This window comes from Gobius niger (assembly GCF_951799975.1).
Source record: "Gobius niger genome assembly, contig: SCAFFOLD_54, whole genome shotgun sequence".
Lineage (NCBI taxonomy): Eukaryota > Metazoa > Chordata > Actinopteri > Gobiiformes > Gobiidae > Gobius > Gobius niger.
The window spans coordinates 41,341-69,086 of NW_027639121.1; the positions used below are offsets into that span (position 1 = coordinate 41,341).

Consider the following 27,746-nt stretch of genomic DNA (forward strand, 5'->3'; position numbering starts at 1 on the left):
TAAAATGCGAAGTCAGCGAAAACGCTGACTCAGCATTCTCCGGTCTTCCTTTCAAAATGGCGGACTTCCGGTTTGTCAGGGGGCGTGGCCACAATATTTATTTTTTTTTGGCGTCACATGACGAATGTCTGTACCGAATCTCGTCGCTCTACGACAAAGTTCACTTCGGCCCCTCCCCCATTGGCGTAATGTATTTTCACTTTTGTAGGTGGCGCTGTCGCGCCATTTTTTTTTTCCCCAACATGAAACACACATTTTAATTAATTTTTCACCGGACCTGAATTTTGGGCAAAGTTTGGTGAGTTTTCGACTATGTTCAGGGGGTCAAATTCCTGCTCAAAGAGCAGAAGAAGAAAGAAGAAGAAGAAGTAGAAGAAAGAATAATAATATTTTTTACAAAAACAATATCGTCGCTTTCGCGACGATATCATATTATACATTTTTGGAAAGCTTTCAACGATCCGCACGCACCCGTGGGGTTCCTGGGTGGATGACGAGCGCTTCGCGCTCGTCATCCACTATATACCCCCATTCACACTATATACCCCCATTCATTTTAATGCAATAATAAGTATAAAGGGCCCACACCGCTGGTGTGGGCTTCACTGTTTTACATGGTGAGTTTACGGTTGACATGGGGACAGCGCTTCGCGCTGTTTTTGTGCGCTCCGCGCACTTAGGTTCAGTGCGCTGCGCGCACTGCGCTGTGATTACGAATACAATAGGCCCTTGCGACGGCAGGCCGCTCGGGCCTAATAATCCACCGAAATGATTGGAAAAGGAGCTCAGACACCGAAACACAAAAACATTTTCTTTCCTCTGCCTGACTCCAGTAGGAAAAATGGTTAGATTTGGGTCAAGGCGTTATCTTTATTTCTACGTCTTATTCTGAACCTCTTACCCCTCATTATGCAGGTATCCAGGCATTACCCAAATGCAAAAGCTTCTCCACTGGAACTTAACGTAACGCATCATTTGAAAGCTAAGAACCGGGACTTTTTGTCTCTTTTTGCCGCTGTTTTGTTGCTTTTTTGTCACATTTTCGTTTCTTTTTTGCCAAATTTTTGTCACTTTTTTGTCCATTTTTTGTCACATTTTTGTAACATTTTTGTGTCTTTTATGCCAAATTTTTGTCACTTTTTTGTCACAATTTTGTTTCTTTTTTGCCAAATTTTTGTCACTTTTATGTCACATTTTTGTCACATTTTTTGTCACATTTTTGTTTCTTTTTTGCCAAATTTTTGTCACTTTTATGTCCCATTTTTGTCCCATTTTTGAGTATTTTTTGTCACATTTTCGTTTCTTTTTTGCCAAATTTTTGTCACTTTTTTGTCACATTTTTGTCCATTTTTTGTCACATTTTTGTGTCTTTTATGTCACATTTTTGTCACATTTTTGTGTCTTTTATGTCACATTTTTGTCACATTTTCGTTTCTTTTTTGCCAAATTTTTGTCACTTTTTTGTCACATTTTTGTCCATTTTTTGTCAAATTTGTGTCCATTTTTTGTCACATTTTTGTAACATTTTTGTGTCTTTTTTGCCAAATTTTTGTCACTTTTATGTCACATTTTTGTCACATTTTTGAGTATTTTTTGTCACATTTTCGTTTCTTTTTTGCCAAATTTTTGTCACTTTTTTGTCACATTTTTGTCCATTTTTTGTCACATTTTTGTGTCTTTTATGTCACATTTTTGTCACATTTTTGTGTCTTTTATGTCACATTTTTGTCACATTTTTTGTTGCTTTTTTCCCACTTTTTTATTTATTTTGGGGCACTTTTTTGTTTCTATTTTGTCCCCTTTTGTTGCATGTTTTGTTGTGTTTTCATCCTTTTTGTCGCTATGTTGACGGTTTTCCATAAGCTTTTAATTAGTTTTAGGGTAAAGGCATGAAGGCAAGCTGAACTGGAGAAATTGTGCTCGGTTCGTGTGGGGGTTAAGAGGTTAATAGACTTCACTGCGCGCTCCTTCTGCAGTTTGAGACCAGCTTTTTTTCTAGCTTGGCTCTTGTATTTTTATTTTTTTTTACCATTTTGACAAAAGAAATAACTCCTTGATTAAATAACCAAAAAAGTAGAATATTTTTTTAATTTTAATTTTATAGTTTACATTTGACGTCGTTTCGTTTTCCCGCCGCGGACCCGCCCGCGAAAACCTTCCGCAGCTCCGTGACTTTTCTTACCTCATATTCTCCCTAAATCTTCGCAAACATGGGGTATCTGAAGCAAATAGACGTGGAGAACTTTAAATCGTGGCGTGGGAAGCAGACCATCGGGCCGTTCCTGAGGTTCAGCTGCATCATCGGGACAAACGGATCCGGTAAAGTTTTATTTTCAGTTGGAAAAGTTCACCGCGCTAACGTTAGCTTAGCATTAGCTTAGCATTAGCTTCCTCCGCACTGCTGCGCCCATTACCGGACAAAGCCCATTAGCGCGGTTTTAAGCCTGGTTATTAGCCTCAAAAATTCACAAAGCATTGGAGCTGCTTTACGTAATACATTCTAGTTGACATAGTTTGAAAATAACCCGTGTTTTTAGTTTTAATTGTGTGTAATGTAACTTTTGTCAGAAGCTATGCGGGAGCTAATGGCTAAAGCTACAACTTGCTAAAGCTACTGTTTTAAGTTATTTATAAAAGTGGTATTAATCTGATTTTTTTTTTCATGTGTAGTAATTCAATGTAGTTATTATAGCTTACATTACAGCTTAATTCTTTGTTTGTGGCATATTTTAGTGAAGTTCAATGTCTACAACACTGATCCTATTACTGCAATACTAGGTGAATTTTTATATAACCTCTTACAGTTCGGCTTTACCCAAATCTTAAAGCCTCTCGACTGGAGAGCAATGTCTCATTTAAAAACTAAGACCAACAAAAGTGATAGTAACTATATTTGTCACATTTTTGTCACTTTTTGATGATTTTTGTCGTGTTTTGTCACTTTTTGTTGTAGCTTTTAGATTTGGATAAAGCCAAACTGGAGGGATAAAGATAGAGATAAGGATAACAAGAAACCACAACATCTCATTAGGTCATCTGTCTCAGTGGTTCTCAACCTTTCGGAGCCGCGACCCCCATTATAACAGTTAGTTAGGATCGTGACCCCCACCCGGGTCAGACCATGGGCAAAACAGGGACATTAAACCCCTTAACTCCCACCTGAACCGAGCACATTCTCTCCAGTTTGGCTTTAGCCCAATCCAAAAGCTTCTGGACAAAAGCTGTGAAAATAGCGACAGAACTGAGACGAAAACAATGATGGAAATGTGACAAAAAAGTGACAAAAAAATGACAAAAATGTGATAGAATTTGACAAAAATTTTTTACAAAAAATTGACAAAAAAGACAAAAAATTTGATAAAAATTTGACAAAAATGTGATAAAAATTTGACAAAAAATTAAAAAAAATTACAAAAAAGACAAAAAAAGACAAAAAAATGACAAAAATGTGACAAAAATTTGACAAAATTTTTTTAAAAAAAGTGACAAAAAATTGACAAAAAAATGACAAAAATGCGATAAAAAACAACAAAAATTTGATAAAAATGTGACAAAGAAAATGAAAAAAATTGACAAAAAAGACAAAAATGTGACAAAAAAATGAAAAAAAAATGTGATAAAAATTTTACAAAAAAGTGACAAAAAATTGACAAAAATGTGACCAAAAAATGACAAAAATGTGATAAAAAATAACAAAAAATTTATAAAAATGTGACAAAAAAAATGTGACAAAATGTGATAAAAAAATGACAAAAAAAAATGATGAAAAAGCTACAAAAATGAGTTGAATACCCAACAAAAAAATGTGATGTCGTGAGGAAAAAGATCCTCTCGGTTCAGGCGGGAGTTAAGAGGTTAACCTATACAACTCTTAAAAAACAAAGAAAAAACAATGGCTAAAACAAAAATGAATTAAATTTACAACAAATAATGGCGCCCTGGTAAAATAGCATGTATGCTACGACACCATAATAATAATATTAAAATATATATTTTATCTACATGCTCTGGCGACCCCCCCACATTTGTCTCGCGACCCCCAGGTTGAGAACCCCTGATCTATCTGACTGAGATGGACAAGTGCTGCTGACAGTCTAAGATCTCTCGCAGTTTTTAGCCTCTGTTTTGGCCCTGAGATGGATGTTACAGTTTAGATTTGACACAAGTTAGTTTGCATCGTTACAGATAGATGTTCTTAATGTTGTTTTAATGTTGTATTTTGTTCCTCCATGGACTGACGGCCTGTTTTCTGTATTTCCCAGGGAAGTCTAACGTGATGGACGCCATCAGCTTCGCCATCGGAGAGCGGACCTCGACCCTGAGAGTGAAGCATCTCCGAGACCTGATCCACGGAGCTCACATCGGCGCGCCAGTGTCCAGGAGCGCCTCTGTGTGTCTGTGCTACTGCAGCGAGGGGGAGGGGGAGACCAGCTTCAGGCGCACCATCAACGGTTTGTACCAGAGTTAACTTCAGCGCTCGGCGTAGAGTCTGCGGTGCTCAGCGAACAGGCAGGACAAGGTCGTTCAAACCCGGCCTCAAGCTCATTGTGTCGTTTGTTCTGTTTGTTTCATTCCAGTTGTGGATTCATCGACGAAAAGATTTTGTCATAATTTTAGTCAAAGTCGGACGTTTTCTTATTCAGTTTAACCGATAGTCAGTGCTGTTAACGGCACAAACCGCTGCACATTTCCCTCCCGGAGTGCTCTGATGCTGAGGTCAGTCTGAGGCGGAGTCCAGCTGTCACTTTTCTCTCGTTAGTTCATGTGCGGCTTAGACTGAGGACGTTAAGTGATCACATGCAGGGTTCTAGACTGCGACCAAAATGCTCGCATATGCGACTATTTTTAGAGAATGTGCGAGTAAAAAAAAAAAGTGGTAGCATCTGTGCGAGCAAAAAAAAGAAAAAGTCTAATAGGCTTTATGAGGAGTGCTGCAAATGACGTTATAAACAGCGTCTCCAGAGCACTCCTCTGAGAACACACACACACACACACACTGCACAAACACGCACGCACGCACCCAAGCTTCCACTATTATTGAAGAAGTCAGCTGGTAGTTTACGCTAAACGTTTTGTCCAGGCCAGTGCCCCGCTCTCCCTGTTTGTCTGTGGGACAGGTGAAATACAGACAGCAACAGAAGCCACGTGTCCCGACATGAATTAACCTTCTATTACTTTCTGCCAATACGCACTTTCCCACAGTTTATTCCCCAAAGAAGAATCTATTTTCACTTTTATGTTCGCCTTTTGGGGCGGTAGCGCTGCAGCCGAGCAGCGAGCTCACGAGCGCAGGTCAGAGAGAAGCACGAGCTCGAGCGGAGACAAGAGCGACTGGAGAGGAGGAGACAGGAGCAGAAAGAGTTTAGCGGTTTATGTTCCTACCTGAGCTCGCTCTGATCTCCTCGCGGTCAGAAAAAGCTTGTTTTAGAGCGCAAATGTAAAGCTAACAGAGAGCTAACGTAAAGCTAACGGAGAGCTAACAGCTGCTGTTATGGCCCGCCCTCGGCCGCAGCAGATTGAGCTCCTGTATTTTATTTAGGCTTAGGCTAAAACAGGTACTTTTTGCCTGTGATTAATACGTCTTAATTGGCAGTAATACATAATTTTCTAAGTGAATATCCTGCAAGTGACAGAGATGTATTATATAAAATCACTAATATTAATATGAAAAACTCAATTTTAACACTATTTTAGTCATTGTTAGGATAAATTATAAGTTATTTCGAACATGTTTATAATTGTCCTTGTTTTAATTTATTAAAATGGTGAATTTTGATATTGTGTCTCTGCAACCAAAATATTGTCTGTGCGACCAAATGAAAAAGTTGGTAGCGCCAGCGCTACTAAAACAAAAGTTAGTCTTGAGCCCTGACATGAACATTTATATCACAGAGACTATGACGTATTGGGTCATTTCTTCATTAGCTTTATGTTTTTTGCGCTCACGTTCGCCCTCCTCAGGTTTATGGGCAGGTTGAAAGTTGGCTTTTGTCAGGACATGTCTTGTTTCTTGAGCATCTCAGATTCAGATTCATTTATTGGCCATTTGCAGTTTGAAAAACCACATTGGGAAAAAAAAAAATGACATGTAAAACATGTAAAAAGACACAATATGAAAAAAAACAGAACAAACAAACACTGCCACATTAAAAGCCTAAATACAAAACACTGCACAATCGATAAATACGATAGAAGTGCCTTGTTTAAAGTGATCACAGCTTGAGGAAAGAAACTGTTAATATGTCGATCAGTAGAACATATGATGGAGCGATACCTTCTCCCTGAAGGAAGCATCTCAGAAAAGGCCTGAGCCGGGTGGCCTGAGGCGTCATTTGCAAGTTTTAAAGCTCGATTCAGTCGTCGAGCTTTACATGTGGCTCCAGGAGCGGCAAAGTGCAGCCAGTGGTCCTGAAGCTGAGAGAACCACTTTGTTCAGAGCCTTCTTCTCTTTCAGAGTGAGACCAAAACACACTGTGATACAACTGGTCAGGACACTCTCAATTACACAATAATAAAAGTTCAGAGGAATCCTAGTATTTTGGGTAAACTCTCGAAGCCTGCGTAAAAAGAAGTGTCTCGCTTTCTTAGCAGAGTTCATCGTATGAGAGCTCCAGTTCAAGTCACGAGAAAGAGAAACACCCAAGAATTTACATTTCTCAACAATCTGCACGTCAGAATCATGGAGAGTCACAGGCAACTGATTCCTATTGTGACAAACATCAATAACAAGTTCACATGTTTTTGTTGTTTTCTCTCCTCACTGAACAACATTCTCCACCTCCTCACGATAATGAGATTCATCATTTGAACTGATCAGCCCAATGATGGTCGTATCTTGTTTTGTTACTGTGTGGACATGTAGAGCAGCTGCACCGCCTCATCACTGCTCGCTAAATGTGTCTCTCAGCCGCCGTCATTACGCCACATAAGTTAAGCACAGTGACGGGCTCGTCCTAGCTTTGTTTCTACTCGGCGTTGTTTCAGACTTTCTTTTTTTGTGGCTGTGGATGGAGGTGAGTGCGCACTGATGTGAGAGGAGTGGAGACACTGTCGGTCTGTGCCCGCCGATTAGAAGAGTAAAAGTGTTGCCAAACTTCATATATTTTGTGAAAAGACTAAAATAACATTATGTGGAAAACAGAGGTCACATTAACCGAAAATTCTCCGTCATTTACGGAATATTTTTTACTTTGACGGAAAATTTCAAAGGCCGTCCGTCATTTTGAAGGATTGAAAATCAAGCCCTAACGAAAATAAAGACACTTTTCATAGCGCCCGGGGCTCTCTCTCTCTCTCTCTCTCTCTCTCTCTCTCTCTCTCTCTCCCTCTCTCTCTCTCTCTCTCTCTAAAGTTTCTTATCTTGGATGAGCTCTTACAAGTTGTATCACTGCCTCGCTAGCTAACTTTCCTGACCCGGGCGCTAACAACAACACGGGGAATAAAACCACGATGCAAAAGCAGTTAAAGGCTAATAATATCCTTCCCTCTGGAGCCGCTCTTCTCACGTAAGTCTCAGGACGAGCTCACCTATGTCCCCCCCCCGGTAAACATTGTCCCGTTCACCCACCGTTTATTACATTCCGTTAAAATTGACAAATGCAAATAATCAGCTCCACTTTACATTTGTATGAGCGTAATCTGAGCCTGATGTTGATGAGCAGGTGACGCTGAAAACATTTCTGTTGCAAAATGTACCAAGACTGTTCAGCTCAGGTTTAGTTTAGCTCCATTTATCCTGCAATCTCACATTTTTACTGACATAAATAACATGCAGCCTATATATATATACATTTATTAAAAAACGTTTATGAGAGATTAATTCATGAAGGATAAAAATGGCTCATGACGGATTTTTTTCAACCCTGTCTTTCAAAATGAAGGAGAGAAATTATCCCGAGGGAAACCACTGATGGAAAAGTAGTAAGAATGAAGCTCCTGGTTAAAAATATATATTAAGTGCCAGCAGCAGAGTTTACACAAGGTTACGGAAATAGAAACAGTTAATCGGTTAACCATCCACATCCTTAGTCAAGAAATGTATTTTGTGCTTAAAATGAGACCTAAGCCAAATGAAAAGTACACTGCGTTCCAAATTATTATGCAAATTGGATTTTTGGGTCAAAAAGGTAAAAAAAAAAACAGTTATAATGAAACTTATGGATGGTATCGTGTCTCGGGGCTCTATGAATCACTGACATTAATCTCAGAGACCTGGGATGAGTAGTTTTCAGGTTAAGCCCAGTTAAGGGAAAAACTACTGAAAATGGGTGTTCCACTTTATTATGCAGATCATCATTATCAAGCAATATGGTAAAGAAAAGGGGACTGTCTGCTGCTGAAAAGCGTGAAATAGTTGAATGTCTTGGTCTAGGTATGAAAACCTTCGATATTTCATGAAAGATTAAGCATAATCATCATACAGATAAGAGATTTGTGGATGATTCAGAGCACACTCCGGTTTGTGCAGATAAAGGCACAATATGGACGGTTTCTGCCAGACAAACACATCAGATTAAGAGAACAGATGCTACAAAGCAGCATACAGGTATTTGAAGCTGCTGGTGCCTCTGGAGTCTCCCGAACATCAAGGTGTAGGACCCTCCAGAGGCTGCAGTTGTGCATAAACCTTCTATCCGGGCCTCCCCTAAACTGTTCATTGAAGCTGATGAACAGAAACAGCTGCTACGGGCTCAGAAATACATGAAGACTCATTTTCAAACAGTCTTGTTCACTGATGAGCGCCGTGTAGCCCTGGATGGTGAGATCAATGGAGTAGTGGATGGTTGATGAATGGCCACTATGTCCCAACAAGGCTGTGACGTCAGTAAGGAGGTGGCGGAGTCATGTTTTGGGTCAGAATCATGGGGAGAGAGCTGGTCGGCTCCTTTAGAACCTTTTAGGATCCCTGAAGGTGTGAAAATGTACTTTGAAAAATATGTGGAGTTTCTGACTGACAACTGTCTTCTATGCTACAAAATGAAGAGCCGTGCTTTCCCGAACAAAATCCTCTTCATGCATGACAACACACCATGTCCTGCTGTAAAGAAAACCTCTGCATCACTGGCTGCTATGGGCATAAAAGGAGAGAAGCTCATGATGTGGACCCCCTCCTCCCCTGACCTCAGCCCTATTGAGAACCTTTGGAGCCTCAACAAAAAAAACTTCTATGAGGGTGGGAGGCAGTTTTCATCCAAACAGCAGCTCTGGGAGGCTATTCTAACATCCTGCAAACAAATCCAAGCAGAAACTGTCCAAAAACTCACAAGTTTAATGGATTTAAGAATTTTGAAGCTGCTTCACACAAGGGCTCCTATGGTCAAATATAACTTGACCTGTTAATATTTTTTTGATTGAAATAGCTTTTGATTTCAGTAAATATGACCTCCTAATGCTACAAATACAACAAATGACCATTTTCAGTTAATTACAAACTTTAAAATGTATTGAAACGATGAGTTGCATAATAATTTGGAACAGTGGATTTTCAGGTTTTTACTATATTTATTTTTGAAAAAAATACTGTTATCACTAAGACATTTTTTCCACCACATTTAAATGATCCTCTACCAGGTAAAGACTTGAAAATTATGCTGACTCTCATTTGAGTTGACAATTTAGAAAATCTTAGAAAAATGTCATTTGCATAATAATTTGGAACGCAGTGTAGTTAATGAGACTAAAACTGTCACTGAAATCTCCAGATTAAACTACATAAAGAGTAAAAGAAGGGATTAAAACATGTGAACAGTTTGAAACAGCCTCATATCATTTAAATTCAGAGGCAGAGGAACAGGTCTGTGCTTTGGGAGAACAGGTAACTAAAATGTAGATGTCAAAATGAACTCTGTTGACTGAGTGGTTTTCTCTGTAATGTTTGTTCTCAGGTGATTCTTCTGAATTCCGCGTCGACGGCGTCCAGATGTCTCTGAGCCAGTATCTGAAACAGCTGGAGGAGATCGGCGTCATCACCAAAGCCCAGAACTGCCTCGTCTTCCAGGTTTTTACCGGAGCAATATTAACCCAGCACTCACTGGCTCTACACGGATGTAAGTGTGCGGTGTCTCCTGCAGGGGGCGGTGGAGTCCATCGCCCTGAAGGACCCTAAAGAGCGCACGAGGATCTTCGAGAGCATCAGCCAGTCCCGGGAGCTGGCCTCGGAGTACGAGCAGAAGAAGAGCGCCATGCTCCGCGCCAAAGAGGACACGCAGTTCCACTTTAACAAGAAGAAGTCGGCCGTGGTGGAGCGGAGGCAGGTCTCACAGGAGAAACTCGAGGTGAGCGCCTTTAACAAACTGCTTTTTCACTTACATTTTAGAGTTCAACAGTAACATTCAGCAGCATCTACACTTTAGTCGCTCCTACAGACACTTTACACCAGGGGTGGCGAACACGAGGCTCTCGAGCCGCATGCGGCTCTTGGCTAATCAGAGTGCGGCTCTTTGCATGACTGGATAATACAATGCTGCTCTTTACAAGAGTATTGGTACATATTTCCCATAAACTGTAAAACAGTCTTTACGAATCTTGACCAAAAATCCAACCACCCTCCTACAGACCCGGTTTCCATCTCTACATGAATGAGAGCCCGTCTCACCCTCGTTTTCAAGGCGGCGTCAAAAGGTGCCAGCCTCACTCACAGCAGGATGTAGTTAAACAGGCAGGCAGATCGTGGCTCTGGGATCAGCTTCTGTGCTTTTCAGGTTTCAGCTACACCTTATTTGATGAAATTTGGCCTCATATCCACAGAAAAAGATCAAAATTAGGAAATGGAAAAAAGCGGAGCTCTAACGTAGCATATGATACGAAGAGCGACATCGCGTATCGCGGAAATACGCAAAGTCATTGACTTTTCTTCCACATGTGACAGAAACTGTAACAAATACAACTTAAAACAGACTCTCAGACGTCCAGAGGCTCCTGATTAAAGTTGATGAACTTTGTGCAGCCTAGAGTGCCTTCTCTCTGCGCAGTCCAGTCAGGACGAAGCTGCAGGCACTGAGCCACAGGCCAGGGGTGAATCAGAGGAGGGGGCTCAGTGGGCAGGGCCCCACATACAAACACACCCCAGCATTACAAAAAAAAAATTAATCTAATTCTGTCCCAGTCAGAACAGAACACATTATATGTAATCACGCAAATGGTCGGTGGCCACAAAAAAAAGGAATAAATTAACATGAATCTGTTTAATGGTTCTATTTGACAAATAAGTTAGTACCGGTATAAAAAATGTATGGTACCCAGCCCTATTTGTGGCAGTTTTTATGATAAAAGGTGGCCATACCACCTTTGCTCTGCCCAATCCCGTCAGACCTTGGAAGCTCAGCAGGAAGGGCCTGGTCGGTACTTGGATGGGAGACCGTTTGGGAACAGCAGGAAGCCTCGCGAATGTAGTGAGTGAGTGAGTGGTTGGTGGTGGTCGGAGGGGCCGATGGCGCAGACTGGTTGCCTCGCTTCCGTCAGTCTACCCCAGGGCAGCTGTGACTACAATAGTAGCTTACCACCACTGAGTATGGAGTGAACGAATAGTGCAATGTAAAGCGTCTTTGAGTGTCCAGAAAAGCGCTGTATAAAACCAATGTATTATTATTATTATTATTAAAATGATAGAAAATAAATAGTTAATAAATATTTATGTTGACAGCAATCTTTACATCTCTAAATGATGTTTTCCCCGATCCACCTGCAGCGTCTCGCCTTTAACAAGTATTTTTGCGCTTATGAGAAGAAAAACACATCCTCTTTATATTAAGTGAAGTGCAGGGCTCTCTACAGTTTGTATCCAGATCTAAACCCTGAGTAACATATGGTTCATCAGCCGTGTCAGTGTCGGCGTCTCTGCTTCCTTCAGGCGGAGAAGTACCAGTCGCTGCTGGACGAGCTGAACGAGCGGCGTCTGGAGCTCAGCCTGACCAGACTGTTCCACATGGAGCGCAGCATCAGGTCAGTGAGCGACGACCTGAGGAGGAAGCAACAGGCGGCGGCCGCCAAACAGACGGGCGTGTCCGAGTGCGAGCAGCGCGTCAAGGCTCACAAGAGAGAGCACGGGAGGCAGCAGAGGGAGCTGCAGCAGACGGACAAGGACATACGGTCAGGAGTCAGTGTAACCCGGGTCTCTCAAACGCAGGGCTGAAGACGCTTTGTTTCCGCAGAGCTCAGGAGACGGCGCTGTCCCAGTGCCGCGGCCACTACATCAAGGCCAGAGTCAACTCGTCCCACCACCAGAAGAAGGCGGAGGAGGCTCTGAAGGCCCTGGCCCGAGCGAAGCAGCAGCTGGCGGTGAAGGAGCGGGAGCTGGAGGACGGGAGGAGCGAGCTGGAGGCGCTGCAGGAGGCGTGGAGGAGACAGGAGGCCGAGGCGCTGAGGCTGAGGACGTCCCGGGACATCCAGCTGGACCAGGGGCAGGTGAGGGACGAGGACCACACGGGACTGAAGCTGGAGCGTTTCTCTTTAGGACTGAACGTGTGTCAGGGCTGGATCAGAGTCTCGTGTCTGTTACAGCTGGAGCTAGGGCTGTGCAATTAATCGAAATTCGATTACGATTTCAATTAAAACAGTAAATGATTACAAAATTAGCATAATCGTAAAAAATCGATTATAATTTTTTTTTTTCAATGTAATTATTTTTTTGTTTTTTTTAATTTTTTCAATTTATTTTTTTCAAATTTATTTTTTCAAATTTTTAATTTTTGGATTTTAATCACTTTTTAGCTGGATTTTTGTCTTTTTTTTGATGAATTTTTGTCACTTTTTTGATGGATTTTTGTCATTTTTTTAATGGATTTTTGTCATTTTTTTAATGGATTTTTGTTACTTTTTTGATGGATTTTTGTCACTTTTTTGATGGATTTTCGTCACTTTTTTGCTGGATTTTTGTCACTTTTTTGATGGATTTTCGTCTTTTTTATAATGTTTTTTTGTCATTTTTTTGCTGGATTTTTGTCTTTTTTTGCTGAATTTTTGTCACTTTTTTGATGGATTTTTGTCATTTTTTTAATGGATTTTTGTCATTTTTTTAATGGATTTTTGTATTTTTTTAATGGATTTTTGTCATTTTTTTTGCTAGATTTTTGTCTTTTTTTTAATGGATTTTTGTCATTTTTTTGCTGGATTTTTGTCATTTTTTTAATGGATTTTTGTCATTTTTTTAATGGATTTTGGTCATTTTTTTAATGAATTTTTGTATTTTTTTGCTGGATTTTTGTCTTTTTTTGCTGGATTTTTGTCATTTTTTTAATGGATTTTTGTCATTTTTTTAATGGATTTTTGTCATTTTTTTAATGGATTTTTGTCATTTTTTTAATGAATTTTTGTATTTTTTTGCTGGATTTTTGTCTTTTTTTGCTGGATTTTTGTCATTTTTTTTGCTAGATTTTTGTCTTTTTTTAATGGATTTTTGTCTTTTTTTTTGCTGGATTTTTGTCATTTTTTTGCTAGATTTTTGTCTTTTTTTTAATGGATTTTTGTATTTTTTTGCTGGATTTTTGTCTTTTTTTGCTGGATTTTTGTCATTTTTTTTGCTAGATTTTTGTCTTTTTTTAATGGATTTTTGTCTTTTTTTTAATGGATTTTTGTCATTTTTTTTGCTGGATTTTTGTCTTTTTTTGCTGGATTTTTTTCACTTTTGCTGGATTTTTGTCACTTTTTTGATGGATTTTTTAAAGGCAACAAATAATCGTTTGAATAATCGTGATTTCAATTATGACAAAAATAATCGTGATTATTATTTTTTCAATAATCGAGCAGCCCTAGCTGGAGCGTTTCTCTTTAGGACTGAACGTGTGTCAGGGCTGGATCACAGTCTCGTCTGTTACAGCTGGAGTGTTTCTCTTTAGGACTGAACGTGTGTCAGGGCTGGATCACAGTCTCGTGTCTGTTACAGCTGGAGCGTTTCTCTTTAGGACTGAACGTGTGTCAGAGCTGGATCACAGTCTCGTCTGTTACAGCTGGAGCGTTTCTCTTTAGGACTGAACGTGTGTCAGGGCTGGATCACAGTCTCGTGTCTGTTACAGCTGGAGCGTTTCTCTTTAGGACTGAACGTGTGTCAGAGCTGGATCACAGTCTCGTCTGTTACAGCTGGAGTGTTTCTCTTTAGGACTGAACGTGTGTCAGGGCTGGATCACAGTCTCGTCTGTTACAGCTGGAGTGTTTCTCTTTAGGACTGAACGTGTGTCAGAGCTGGATCACAGTCTCGTGTCTGTTACAGCTGGAGTGTTTCTCTTTAGGACTGAACGTGTGTCAGAGCTGGATCACAGTCTCGTGTCTGTTACAGCTGGAGTGTTTCTCTTTAGGACTGAACGTGTGTCAGAGCTGGATCACAGTCTCGTCTGTTACAGCTGGAGCGTTTCTCTTTAGGACTGAACGTGTGTCAGGGCTGGATCACAGTCTCGTGTCTGTTACAGCTGGAGCGTTTCTCTTTAGGACTGAACGTGTGTCAGGGCTGGATCACAGTCTCGTGTCTGTTACAGCTGGAGTGTTTCTCTTTAGGACTGAATGTGTGTCAGAGCTGGATCACAGTCTCGTCTGTTACAGCTGGAGTGTTTCTCTTTAGGACTGAACGTGTGTCAGGGCTGGATCACAGTCTCGTCTGTTACAGCTGGAGTGTTTCTCTTTAGGACTGAACGTGTGTCAGGGCTGGATCACAGTCTCGTGTCTGTTACAGCTGGAGCGTTTCTCTTTAGGACTGAACGTGTGTCAGAGCTGGATCACAGTCTCGTGTCTGTTACAGCTGGAGTGTTTCTCTTTAGGACTGAACGTGTGTCAGGGCTGGATCACAGTCTCGTCTGTTACAGCTGGAGTGTTTCTCTTTAGGACTGAACGTGTGTCAGGGCTGGATCACAGTCTCCTGTCTGTTACAGCTGGAGTGTTTCTCTTTAGGACTGAACGTGTGTCAGGGCTGGATCACAGTCTCGTGTCTGTTACAGCTGGAGTGTTTCTCTTTAGGACTGAACGTGTGTCAGAGCTGGATCACAGTCTCGTGTTACAGCTGGAGTGTTTCTCTTTAGGACTGAACGTGTGTCAGAGCTGGATCACAGTCTCGTCTGTTACAGCTGGAGCGTTTCTCTTTAGGACTGAACGTGTGTCAGGGCTGGATCACAGTCTCGTGTCTGTTACAGCTGGAGCGTTTCTCTTTAGGACTGAACGTGTGTCAGGGCTGGATCACAGTCTCGTGTCTGTTACAGCTGGAGTGTTTCTCTTTAGGACTGAATGTGTGTCAGAGCTGGATCACAGTCTCGTGTCTGTTACAGCTGGAGTGTTTCTCTTTAGGACTGAACGTGTGTCAGGGCTGGATCACAGTCTCGTGTTACAGCTGGAGTGTTTCTCTTTAGGACTGAACGTGTGTCAGAGCTGGATCACAGTCTCGTCTGTTACAGCTGGAGTGTTTCTCTTTAGGACTGAACGTGTGTCAGGGCTGGATCACAGTCTCGTCTGTTACAGCTGGAGCGTTTCTCTTTAGGACTGAACGTGTGTCAGGGCTGGATCACAGTCTCGTGTCTGTTACAGCTGGAGTGTTTCTCTTTAGGACTGAACGTGTGTCAGGGCTGGATCACAGTCTCGTCTGTTACAGCTGGAGTGTTTCTCTTTAGGACTGAACGTGTGTCAGAGCTGGATCACAGTCTCGTCTGTTACAGCTGGAGTGTTTCTCTTTAGGACTGAACGTGTGTCAGGGCTGGATCACAGTCTCGTGTCTGTTACAGCTGGAGCTAGGGCTGTGCAATTAATCGAAATTCGATTACGATTTCGATTACAACAGTAAATGATTACAAAATTAGCATAATCGTAAAAAATCGATTATATATATTTTTTTTCAATGTAATTATTTTTTAGTTTTTTTAAATTTTTTCAATTTATTTTTTCAAATTTATTTTTTCAAATTTTTAATTTTTGGATTTTTGTCACTTTTTTGCTGGATTTTTGTCTTTTTTTTAATGAATTTTTGTCACTTTTTTGATGGATTTTTGTCATTTTTTTAATGGATTTTTGTCATTTTTTTAATGGATTTTTGTCACTTTTTTGATGGATTTTTGTCACTTTTTTGATGGATTTTTGTCACTTTTTTGCTGGATTTTTGTCACTTTTTTGATGGATTTTCGTCTTTTTTTTAATGGTTTTTTGTCATTTTTTTAATGGATTTTTGTCATTTTTTTAATGGATTTTTGTATTTTTTTGCTGGATTTTTGTCATTTTTTTGCTGGATTTTTTTCACTTTTGCTGGATTTTTGTCACTTTTTTGATGGATTTTTTAAAGGCAACAAATAATCGTTTGAATAATCGTGATTTCAATTATGACAAAAATAATCGTGATTATTATTTTTTCAATAATCGAGCAGCCCTAGCTGGAGTGTTTCTCTTTAGGACTGAACGTGTGTCAGAGCTGGATCACAGTCTCCTGTCTGTTACAGCTGGAGTGTTTCTCTTTAGGACTGAACGTGTGTCAGGGCTGGATCACAGTCTCGTGTCTGTTACAGCTGGAGTGTTTCTCTTTAGGACTGAACGTGTGTCAGGGCTGGATCACAGTCTCGTGTTACAGCTGGAGTGTTTCTCTTTAGGACTGAACGTGTGTCAGGGCTGGATCACAGTCTCGTCTGTTACAGCTGGAGTGTTTCTCTTTAGGACTGAACGTGTGTCAGGGCTGGATCACAGTCTCGTGTCTGTTACAGCTGGAGCGTTTCTCTTTAGGACTGAACGTGTGTCAGAGCTGGATCACAGTCTCGTCTGTTACAGCTGGAGTGTTTCTCTTTAGGACTGAACGTGTGTCAGGGCTGGATCACAGTCTCGTCTGTTACAGCTGGAGCGTTTCTCTTTAGGACTGAACGTGTGTCAGGGCTGGATCACAGTCTCGTGTCTGTTACAGCTGGAGTGTTTCTCTTTAGGACTGAACGTGTGTCAGGGCTGGATCACAGTCTCGTGTCTGTTACAGCTGGAGTGTTTCTCTTTAGGACTGAACGTGTGTCAGGGCTGGATCACAGTCTCGTCTGTTACAGCTGGAGTGTTTCTCTTTAGGACTGAACGTGTGTCAGAGCTGGATCACAGTCTCCTGTCTGTTACAGCTGGAGTGTTTCTCTTTAGGACTGAACGTGTGTCAGAGCTGGATCACAGTCTCGTCTGTTACAGCTGGAGTGTTTCTCTTTAGGACTGAACGTGTGTCAGAGCTGGATCACAGTCTCGTCTGTTACAGCTGGAGTGTTTCTCTTTAGGACTGAACGTGTGTCAGGGCTGGATCACAGTCTCGTCTGTTACAGCTGGAGTGTTTCTCTTTAGGACTGAACGTGTGTCAGAGCTGGATCACAGTCTCGTCTGTTACAGCTGGAGTGTTTCTCTTTAGGACTGAACGTGTGTCAGGGCTGGATCACAGTCTCGTGTCTGTTACAGCTGGAGCTAGGGCTGTGCAATTAATCGAAATTCGATTACGATTTCGATTACAACAGTAAATGATTACAAAATTAGCATAATCGTAAAAAATCGATTATATATATTTTTTTTCAATGTAATTATTTTTTAGTTTTTTTAAATTTTTTCAATTTATTTTTTCAAATTTATTTTTTCAAATTTTTAATTTTTGGATTTTTGTCACTTTTTTGCTGGATTTTTGTCTTTTTTTTAATGAATTTTTGTCACTTTTTTGATGGATTTTTGTCATTTTTTTAATGGATTTTTGTCATTTTTTTAATGGATTTTTGTCACTTTTTTGATGGATTTTTGTCACTTTTTTGATGGATTTTTGTCACTTTTTTGCTGGATTTTTGTCACTTTTTTGATGGATTTTCGTCTTTTTTTTAATGGTTTTTTGTCATTTTTTTAATGGATTTTTGTCATTTTTTTAATGGATTTTTGTATTTTTTTGCTGGATTTTTGTCATTTTTTTGCTGGATTTTTTTCACTTTTGCTGGATTTTTGTCACTTTTTTGATGGATTTTTTAAAGGCAACAAATAATCGTTTGAATAATCGTGATTTCAATTATGACAAAAATAATCGTGATTATTATTTTTTCAATAATCGAGCAGCCCTAGCTGGAGTGTTTCTCTTTAGGACTGAACGTGTGTCAGGGCTGGATCACAGTCTCGTGTCTGTTACAGCTGGAGTGTTTCTCTTTAGGACTGAACGTGTGTCAGGGCTGGATCACAGTCTCGTGTCTGTTACAGCTGGAGCGTTTCTCTTTAGGACTGAACGTGTGTCAGGGCTGGATCACAGTCTCGTGTCTGTTACAGCTGGAGTGTTTCTCTTTAGGACTGAACGTGTGTCAGGGCTGGATCACAGTCTCGTGTCTGTTACAGCTGGAGTGTTTCTCTTTAGGACTGAACGTGTGTCAGGGCTGGATCACAGTCTCGTGTCTGTTACAGCTGGAGCGTTTCTCTTTAGGACTGAACGTGTGTCAGGGCTGGATCACAGTCTCGTGTCTGTTACAGCTGGAGTGTTTCTCTTTAGGACTGAACGTGTGTCAGGGCTGGATCACAGTCTCGTCTGTTACAGCTGGAGTGTTTCTCTTTAGGACTGAACGTGTGTCAGGGCTGGATCACAGTCTCGTGTCTGTTACAGCTGGAGCGTTTCTCTTTAGGACTGAACGTGTGTCAGGGCTGGATCACAGTCTCGTGTCTGTTACAGCTGGAGCGTTTCTCTTTAGGACTGAACGTGTGTCAGGGCTGGATCACAGTCTCGTGTCTGTTACAGCTGGAGTGTTTCTCTTTAGGACTGAACGTGTGTCAGGGCTGGATCACAGTCTCGTGTCTGTTACAGCTGGAGCGTTTCTCTTTAGGACTGAACGTGTGTCAGGGCTGGATCACAGTCTCGTGTCTGTTACAGCTGGAGCGTTTCTCTTTAGGACTGAACGTGTGTCAGGGCTGGATCACAGTCTCGTCTGTTACAGCTGGAGTGTTTCTCTTTAGGACTGAACGTGTGTCAGGGCTGGATCACAGTCTCGTGTCTGTTACAGCTGGAGCGTTTCTCTTTAGGACTGAACGTGTGTCAGGGCTGGATCACAGTCTCGTGTCTGTTACAGCTGGAGCGTTTCTCTTTAGGACTGAACGTGTGTCAGAGCTGGATCACAGTCTCGTGTCTGTTACAGCTGGAGCGTTACCAGGAGCTGAAGGAGGTTTCTCGGAGGCAGAGCGCCGTGTTAAACCAACAGGCCGAGAAACTGCAGTGGGAGATCAGCGCCGACCAGGAGAGACTGGCCCTGGACCAGCGCCGCTGCAAAGAGGCCCAGGTCAGAGCGGGGTCATGGGGCTTTCAGGGCCAGCGTTAGAGCCAGCCAGAGGTTCACAAACTGAGCTGAACCTCACTGAACTGAAACTATCTCTGATTCTTCCTGGTTATGTGTACAATAACGTGCTGTTTTCAGGCCGGGATCAAGAACTACCAGAACCAGCTGGAGGATGTGACTCGCCGAGCGGAGAAGCTGGAGGAGTACACCGCCATCTGCAGGTACGTCCTGTTACTGCAGACGCTGAGCCGAGTCCACAGACAACAGGACATTTCAGAAACTCAGTGTCGAGCTTTTGTTTTGTTCTGGCAATAGTAAAAAGACTTACCCCAAAAGTTTAGTTTTAGGGATTTTTCTTCGTTATTCTTCCATTATAGCTTAGTTTTGGTCCTGATTTAGTTTTTTTAAGTTAAGTAAAGTTTTAACAGTTTTATTGACATGTTTTTGTAGTTTTTGACATGTTTTTGTAGTTTGTTTAAAAATGTGTTTTCATAGTTTTTTTATGTGTTTTCGTAGTTTTTTTATGTGTTTTCGTAGTTTTTTTATGTGTTTTTTGTAGTTTTTTGACGTGTTTTTGTTGCCTTTTCATCAGGGCTCCACACTAACTTTTTTCATGACCGTCCCGACACCGTCCCGAAAACCATTTGGCATCGTCCCGAAATGGATGTGAACCGTCCCAAATTTTATGGAGCTCTCGCTCTTTTATAGGGAAGAGGGGGGCATGCACACTCGCTTACATAAATATTAGGGCTGCAACTATCGATTATTTACATCAATTTGTCGAGTAATCAGATATGTATTGTATTTATATTGAAAAACTACATTTCATGACTTTAGAGCAGATTATAAAAGGAGAAAAAAATGTTTCAAACAAAGGATCTTTCTGCTAGAAACAACATCATTTATTCTTAATTTCTTATCAGTTTGTCCCAAAAGCAGCAACATGTGACTCTCATAAAGAGACGCCTGTCCTTATGTCCATGACGAGGAGAGAGAGCAGCTTCAGAGTGTCTTTATATTATTCAGTACTTTTATTCCTTTTCAAGTGAAGTAGGTCCTGACTGGAGACAGCATCTTGAAATGTTCTGCTGAAGCTCAGGTGATTCATTTCTTTTCCCGGGATCTCAACCAGAGGGGTTTCCTAAAAGAGGAGAAACATTTTATTTATTTTTGTCATAGTATTGCTATAGCAGGGATCAACGTGTCAATTTTTATGGTCCATAAATGTATTTCTTGTGAGCCATGAAAGGATGGATATGAGAAAGTTTAAAGTACAGATGAAACAGTGTGACTGTTGGAGTTTTATTCTTCTTTTTTAATAGTGTGACCACCTCAAATAGTTTAAACAGACCAGTGGGACAATTTGGTAGAACTTTGAAGTACAGAGGAATTAGTTTAGTTTTTCATAGATCAGGTATTTTTTTTTATCCCACTAAAATAGACACACCTTTTCATTATAACAACTTTATAACACTGGCGAGCAACAGATCGCAATATATTATTAAGCAGTGAGACACAAAAATCATGAGGCTTCAGTGATAAAGTGGGACATGTTAAGCAGGAGAACGGACACGGCTCTGCAGGACAGTCAAAAGAGGGACAGGTGGTCACGCTATGTAGATCTGTGTATTTATTTATCTTAATTTAAATCGTAGATACAGCGTAAAGATATTTAGTGCAAACCACTTTGCAGCGACGGAGAATTAGATACAGTAGGATGTAAAAGTCTGTGTTTGGTGAGGGGGGGAGAGATAAGTTCGCCGTCATACCTATGTCACACTTTGAACAGTGGATGAAAGTGTAGAAGGTCCTGATGGTGAATCATCACTGATGCAGTTGTTAGCATTGTTGTAGCGGTAGCGGGGGAGCCGCGTCCTTTCGCCTCGTTCGCCTCCGTCTTGTCTTCGCCTCTCGTTGTGGAGTTTCTTCTTGTTTGAGCCGTGTTTTGATGATTACAACAGCCTGGTTCTCCGCTCTGCTACCTGGCTCTGCCCGGCTACGAGGTTTAGCACCGCGAGCTCCGCTCTGGTGTTTAACCACAGAGCTGTGCTCTTCAAAAGCGGCCGTGCGGAAACAAGCGCCGCGTAAAGTTCCGGGCGCGTAGGCCCCGTTTCATACGGTTTTAATCAGAAATATTAATTAAGCGAATAATCGAAGCGGGAAAATAATGTTCGAAGCATTTTACTAATCGAGTTAATCGATTTTATCAATGAATCATTGCAGCCCTAAAAATATATGTATATTAAAAAATGGTTAAAGGCCTATCGTCCCGAGACCGTCCCGGGTAGGATCTCATCTCGTCCCGTGCTGTTTTTTTTCTGTCCGGGGAAGACAGGACTATGTTAGTGTTGAGCCCTGCTTTTCATAGTCTTTTCCTTGCTTTTTTGTCTTGGTTTTGCCATGTTTTTGTTGCTCTTCTGTGGCTTTTCTCAAGAATCTTTTTAGATTTGGGTAAAGCCAAACTGGATAAAATGTGCTGGGTTCAGGTTTTCCTCCGCTCTGTCCAACATCTACGTCTGTGACAGAAAACCCTGAAACAAACCACTCGCTCGCGCTGAACTCTCTCCCTCCAGTCCAGGCTTTAATACTCCAGCATATGTAAACAGAATATGTCAAAAGTCCCGTGTGTCGCAGGTCGTCCATAGAGGATCTCTCGGAGCGCGAGGGGACCCTGAGGGCGGAGCTGCAGACGGGCCGGGACAGAGCGGAGGAGCTGCAGCAGGAGCTGGAGGCGGTGCTGGAGGAGCTGGGAAACGCTCGACTGGAGACGCACGAAAACAAGCGTGAGACGCGGAGGAAGGAGATCCTGGAGAGACTGCAGCAGCTGTGCCCCGACACCGTGGTAAAGGCAGTAAAGAGAGTTAAAGAGAGTTAAAGAGAGTTAAAGAGGGGGTGTTCTGCTGTTTTCAGTCCCATAGCACCAGTCTGTAAATGCAGTAAATTAGAATAACTGCCTTGTATAAAATGTCTCTCTCAAAATGGCTGTAGTGAATGTCTTGCCCAAACAAACGTGATGAGGAGCGATGAGGTCCAGATGAACCGCTTTATCCTCGCCAAGATTATTATTTATTAAATCATGTTATTTATTAACCTCTTAACTCCAACTTTTTTGTCTTTTTTTTTTGTCTTTTTTTTTGTAAATTTTTTGGGTCAAATTTTTGTCATTTTTTGGTCTTTTTTTGTGTGATTTTTTGTGATTTTTTTGTGATTTTTTTTGGTCATTTTTTGTCATTTTTTGGTCAATTTTTTGTCATTTTTTCGTCACCTTTTTCGTCACCTTTTTGTCACATCTTCACTGTTTTCTCAAAATGGCTGTAGTGAATGTCTTGAAATAGGCCTCTGTCTCTTTAAGAACCTCTGAGCCTTTAGACACGCCCCCTCCACACGCTGTCTGTGGCATCAGTGGGGAGGGGGTTCTGCTGAGGAGCAGTGGTTGGTTACTCGGCTGGTGACCAAAGCTCGGAGGCGTCTCCAGGAGGTGGGGGCGTTCCTAGGAGGACTCAGGCAAACCTATCCCTAAAATGGCCGCCATCAGAGTTTTTACAGATTACTCAGAAATACGTGAATGTGCCAAGGCAACACTTCAGCCATGTTTTTAATGAGGGAGTGACAGGATAACATGATGGAAAGCTTGAAAAACTCCATTTTGCAGAATACCCCCCCTTTAAAGAGTGTTAAAGAGAGTTATAGAGAGTTAAAGCGAGACATTGCAGGGGAAACAGGGACAAGAAATCAATGTGAAACTTCAACTGCAGATTACTGAAAAATGTACTGCAGGTTTTCTGTCCTTTTATGTTTCTTTCAGATGAGGTATTCATGTGTAATCATGGTCAAAGCTGCTTATATTTTAGCAACAAAATCTGAATCATGGACAGATCCAGGTTTAAATGTGTGGTTTTATTTCGTGATATATTAGAGCAGGGTGTCCGCAGGGTCTTAAAAAGTCTAAAATTCAAGAATCCAAATTTAAGGTCTTAAAAAGTCTAAAATTGGGCCTATTTGGTCTTAAATCCAGGGTAAACTGGTCTTAAAAATTAATGTTCAACGACCGAATTATTTGCGCACAATTTAGTTTAAAAAGTCGACAGATAAAGTCCCAGAAGCAGCGATGAGGAGCCGCCGGTGCCGCTCATGGTCCGAGAGGGCGAAGCGACGCTGACGCACTGGCCGCCGCCACAAACAACGTAAACTCAGCGATAGTGGAGCGAGGCAGAAGGACTCTCCTTCAGAGCTTTATCCTCCCAAACAAACCACTGAAATCAGCAGAGGTTAGGAATCCAGAACATGAGCGAGGTGTGGCTGATGGATCCGTAACGCTGCTGTCGGGGGAAAGACACGTCCGATATGAAACAACTTGTAGATAATCCTTCACTGTAAATATCCAACTCAAGGTCATGAACGGCATCATCACAATAAAGTTTGTCCAAATGTTGGGAAACACAAAGCTAACGCTCCTCTGCTCAGGGACAGAAGGAAAGAGAAAGTCCTGTTACTTTAGAAACATCAAAACATCTGACAAACAAGTTTAGAAAACATCAAACCTGGACTAGATTCTGGCTTAATATTAAGATCATTAAAATAATGATGATAATTAATGAGTTGTAAAGTTGACAGTGTTTTGTTCTTTGCAAACGAGTGGAAAAGCTGCTTTTATTTTTAGAAACAGTGAATGTTTAACCAGCTCAAGTATTACAAAGCATTTTAAATACAAAAACTAAATATCTGTTGTTTTCTTTCATTCAGTCGATAATTGTGAGTAATTATTCAATCTCAATATTCTTATTATGGGATAAGGTTGTTAAAACTTGAATGGTTGTTAAAATGCCTAATGTGAAAAATGAAGTTCTTACATTTGTACATCCCACTGTGAAATCAGAAACAACAGTTTGACACTTGGATTTTTGTGACAGTGATTTTCTGTACAGTCCATTTATATATTGCGCGTTCAAAAACAGGTCTTATTTTTGAGATTTTGTGGTCTTAAAAAGGTCTTAAAGTCTTAAATTTGACTTGTCCAACTCTGCAGACGCCCTGTAGAGGGAATTTGGATTGCTTAGATTTTGAATAAACTAGTTATTAGTGAAATAGTTTGTTACTTCCACCGGAAAAAGGTGCTTCCCTCTTCAGAGTCTTTGCCTCAAGTAGAGGAGTTCAAGTATCTGTTGTTGTGGTGAAGAGAGAGCTGAGTCGGTGACAAAGCTCTCGATTTACGCTCCCGCCCTCACCCATGGTCATGAGATTTGGGTAACGACCGAAAGGACAAGATCGCGGATACAAGCGGCCGAAATGAGTTTCCTTCGCAGGGTGGCTGGGCGTGAGGAGCTCAGTTACCCAGGAGGAGCTCGGAGTAGAGTAGGGAAAATTTGGTCTTTTTTTTTTACTCTGACATTGAAACTAAAACTTTAGGAGGAAACGAGCGACACATCTCACGTGGTGTTATATTTTCAGTGCTTCTAATCCATGTTCTTTGTCTCTCCTTAGTTCGGGCGCCTGTCGGACCTGGTCAGCCCCATCCATAAGAAGTACCATCTGGCCGTGACCAAAGTGTTCAGCCGCTTCCTCAACGCCGTCGTGGTGAGCTCGGAGCGCGTGGCCCGAGACTGCATCAAGTTCCTGAAAGACGAGCGCTGCGAACCCGAGACCTTCCTGCCCGTCGACTACCTGGACGTAAGACTGACGAGAGCGAGAGAACAGAACTTTGAGGACTTTGAGGAGTTTGTAGATGATTAAATCTTCTTCCAGGTGTTTCCTCTGAGCGAGCGGCTGAGGGAGCTGCCTGGAGCCAAGATGGCGGTGGACGTGGTTCAGGTGAAACCGCATCATTTACTTTTTTAACTTTGTTTTTCACATTTTTGTCTCTTTTTCACTTTTTTGTCTGTTTTTTGTTTTTCACGTTTTTGTCTCTTTTTCACTTTGTTTTTCACATTTTCTTCTAGGTTTTTTTTCATGTTTTTGTCTCGTTTTTTCACGTTTTTTTCATGTTTTTGTCTCGTTTTTTCACGTTTTTGTCATGTTTGTGTCTCTTTTTTTGTTGCTTTTTTCACATTTTTTTCTAGTTTTTTTCCCGTTTAGTCCTGTTTTTTCACGTTTTTGTCTTTTTTTCCACATTTTTCATTTTTTTTTCACGTTTTTCTCTAGTTTTTCCACATTTTGTCTCTTTTTTCAGATATTTTTCTTGGGTTTTTTTCTGATTTTTTTTCCCTTTTTTTCATTTTTTCTAGTTATTTTCACATTTTTGTCTCGTTTTTTCACGATTTGTCATGTGTGTGTCTCTATTTTTGCTTTTCTCACATTTTTGTCACGTTTTTGTTCACATATTTGTCTATTTTTTTTTCACGTTTTTTTTATTTTTTTAAATTTTTGTCTGTTTTTTTGTTTGTCACGTTTTTTAATTTTTTACCACTTTTTTCCTAGTTTTTTTTTCACGTTTTTGTCTCTTTTTCAGATTAGTTTCTTTATTTTATTTTTTTTAGATTTTTTTTCAAAATTTTTTTTCTTTTCATTTTTCTAGTTATTTTCACATATTTTTCTCTCTTTTTTTATTTTTTACATTTTTTCACTTTTTTTCATGTTTTTGTCTCGTTTTGTCTCTTTTTATTCAGATTTTTGTCTTTTTTTTCCAGATTTTTTTCACTTTTTTTTTTTTTCATTTTTTCTAGTTATTTTCACATTTTTCTCTCTTTTTTTATTTTTTACATTTTTTCACTTTTTTTCATGTTTTTGTCTCGTTTTGTTTTATTCAGTCTCATTTTCTTGCTACAGTTCCCGGATGGACCGACGTGTTAACGCTGTTTGAGGTTTGTGCAGGTGAACTCTCCGGCCATCGCGGCTCAGCTGAGGCGAGTGGTGCAGTTCGTGTGCGGGAACACGCTCGTCTGTGACTCCATTAAAGAGGCTCGAGCTTTGGCCTTCGACAAACACGAGCGCCGCAAGGTTTGACTGTTCAGACACTCAACCAACGCCTTCAGACACTCAACAAACGCCTTCAGACACTCAACCAACGCCTTCAGACACTCAACAAACGCCTTCAGACACTCAACAAACGCCTTCAGACACTCAACAAACGCCTTCAGACACTCAACAAATTGCCTTCAGACACTCAACAAACGCCTTTAGACACTCAACAAACGCCTTCAGACACTCAACAAACGCCTTCAGACACTCAACAAACGCCTTCAGATACTCAACAAACGCCTTCAGACACTCAACAAACGCCTTCAGACACTCAACAAACGCCTTCAGACACTCAACCAACTCCTTCAGACACTCAACAAACGCCTTCAGACACTCAACAAACGCCTTCAGACACTCAACAAACGCCTTCAGACACTCAACAAACGCCTTTAGACACTCAACCAACTCCTTCAGACACTCAACAAACGCCTTCAGACACTCAACAAACGCCTTCAGACACTCAACAAACGCCTTCAGACACTCAACCAACTCCTTCAGACACTCAACAAACGCCTTCAGACACTCAACAAACGCCTTCAGACACTCAACAAACGCCTTCAGACACTCAACAAACGCCTTCAGACACTCAACAAACGCCTTTAGACACTCAACCAACTCCTTCAGACACTCAACCAACTCCTTCAGACACTCAACCAACTCCTTCAGACACTCAACCAACTCCTTCAGACACTCAACCAACTCCTTCAGACACTCAACCAACTCCTTCAGACACTCAACAAACGCCTTCAGACACTCAACAAACGCCTTCAGACACTCAACAAACGCCTTCAGACACTCAACAAACGCCTTCAGACACTCAACAAACGCCTTTAGACACTCAACCAACTCCTTCAGACACTCAACAAACGCCTTCAGACACTCAACCAACGCCTTTAGACACTCAACCAACTCCTTCAGACACTCAACAAACGCCTTCAGACACTCAACCAACGCCTTCAGACACTCAACAAACGCCTTCAGACACTCAACCAACGCCTTCAGACACTCAACAAACGCCTTCAGACACTCAACCAACTCCTTCAGACACTCAACAAACGCCTTCAGACACTCAACCAACGCCTTCAGACACTCAACAAACTCCTTCAGACACTCAACCAACTCCTTCAGACACTCAACCAACGCCTTCAGACACTCAACCAACGCCTTCAGACACTCAACCAACGCCTTCAGACACTCAACCAACGCCTTCAGACACTCAACCAACGCCTTCAGACACTCAACCAACGCCTTCAGACACTCAACCAACGCCTTCAGACACTCAACCAACGCCTTCAGACACTCAACCAACTCCTTCAGACACTCAACCAACGCCTTCAGACACTCAACAAACGCCTTCAGACACTCAACAAACGCCTTTAGACACTCAACCAACTCCTTCAGACACTCAACAAACGCCTTCAGACACTCAACCAACGCCTTTAGACACTCAACCAACTCCTTCAGACACTCAACAAACGCCTTCAGACACTCAACCAACTCCTTCAGACACTCAACAAACGCCTTCAGACACTCAACAAACGCCTTCAGACACTCAACCAACGCCTTCAGACACTCAACCAACGCCTTCAGACA

At 41.3% G+C, this 27,746-nt stretch overlaps 1 protein-coding gene across 1 annotated transcript in view; it reads left to right on the forward strand.

The window, feature by feature from the left end:
• Positions 1-2,210: 2,210 nt before the first annotated feature.
• The window catches only part of LOC306982862 (structural maintenance of chromosomes protein 1B-like), a gene marked incomplete at both ends in the record, with an annotated part of 47,693 nt that continues 22,157 nt past the window's right edge, over positions 2,211-27,746 (forward strand). The window contains 14 exons of the mRNA XM_079583313.1: positions 2,211-2,319; positions 4,263-4,451; positions 9,885-9,997; positions 10,071-10,274; positions 11,849-12,087; positions 12,150-12,480; positions 18,076-18,453; positions 18,536-18,826; positions 18,930-19,202; positions 19,338-19,420; positions 21,834-22,041; positions 24,681-24,866; positions 24,942-25,007; positions 26,007-26,132. Coding sequence (XP_079439439.1) covers positions 2,211-2,319; positions 4,263-4,451; positions 9,885-9,997; positions 10,071-10,274; positions 11,849-12,087; positions 12,150-12,480; positions 18,076-18,453; positions 18,536-18,826; positions 18,930-19,202; positions 19,338-19,420; positions 21,834-22,041; positions 24,681-24,866; positions 24,942-25,007; positions 26,007-26,132 — 2,796 coding nt within the window. The remainder of the gene's footprint in view (positions 2,320-4,262; positions 4,452-9,884; positions 9,998-10,070; positions 10,275-11,848; positions 12,088-12,149; positions 12,481-18,075; positions 18,454-18,535; positions 18,827-18,929; positions 19,203-19,337; positions 19,421-21,833; positions 22,042-24,680; positions 24,867-24,941; positions 25,008-26,006; positions 26,133-27,746) is intronic.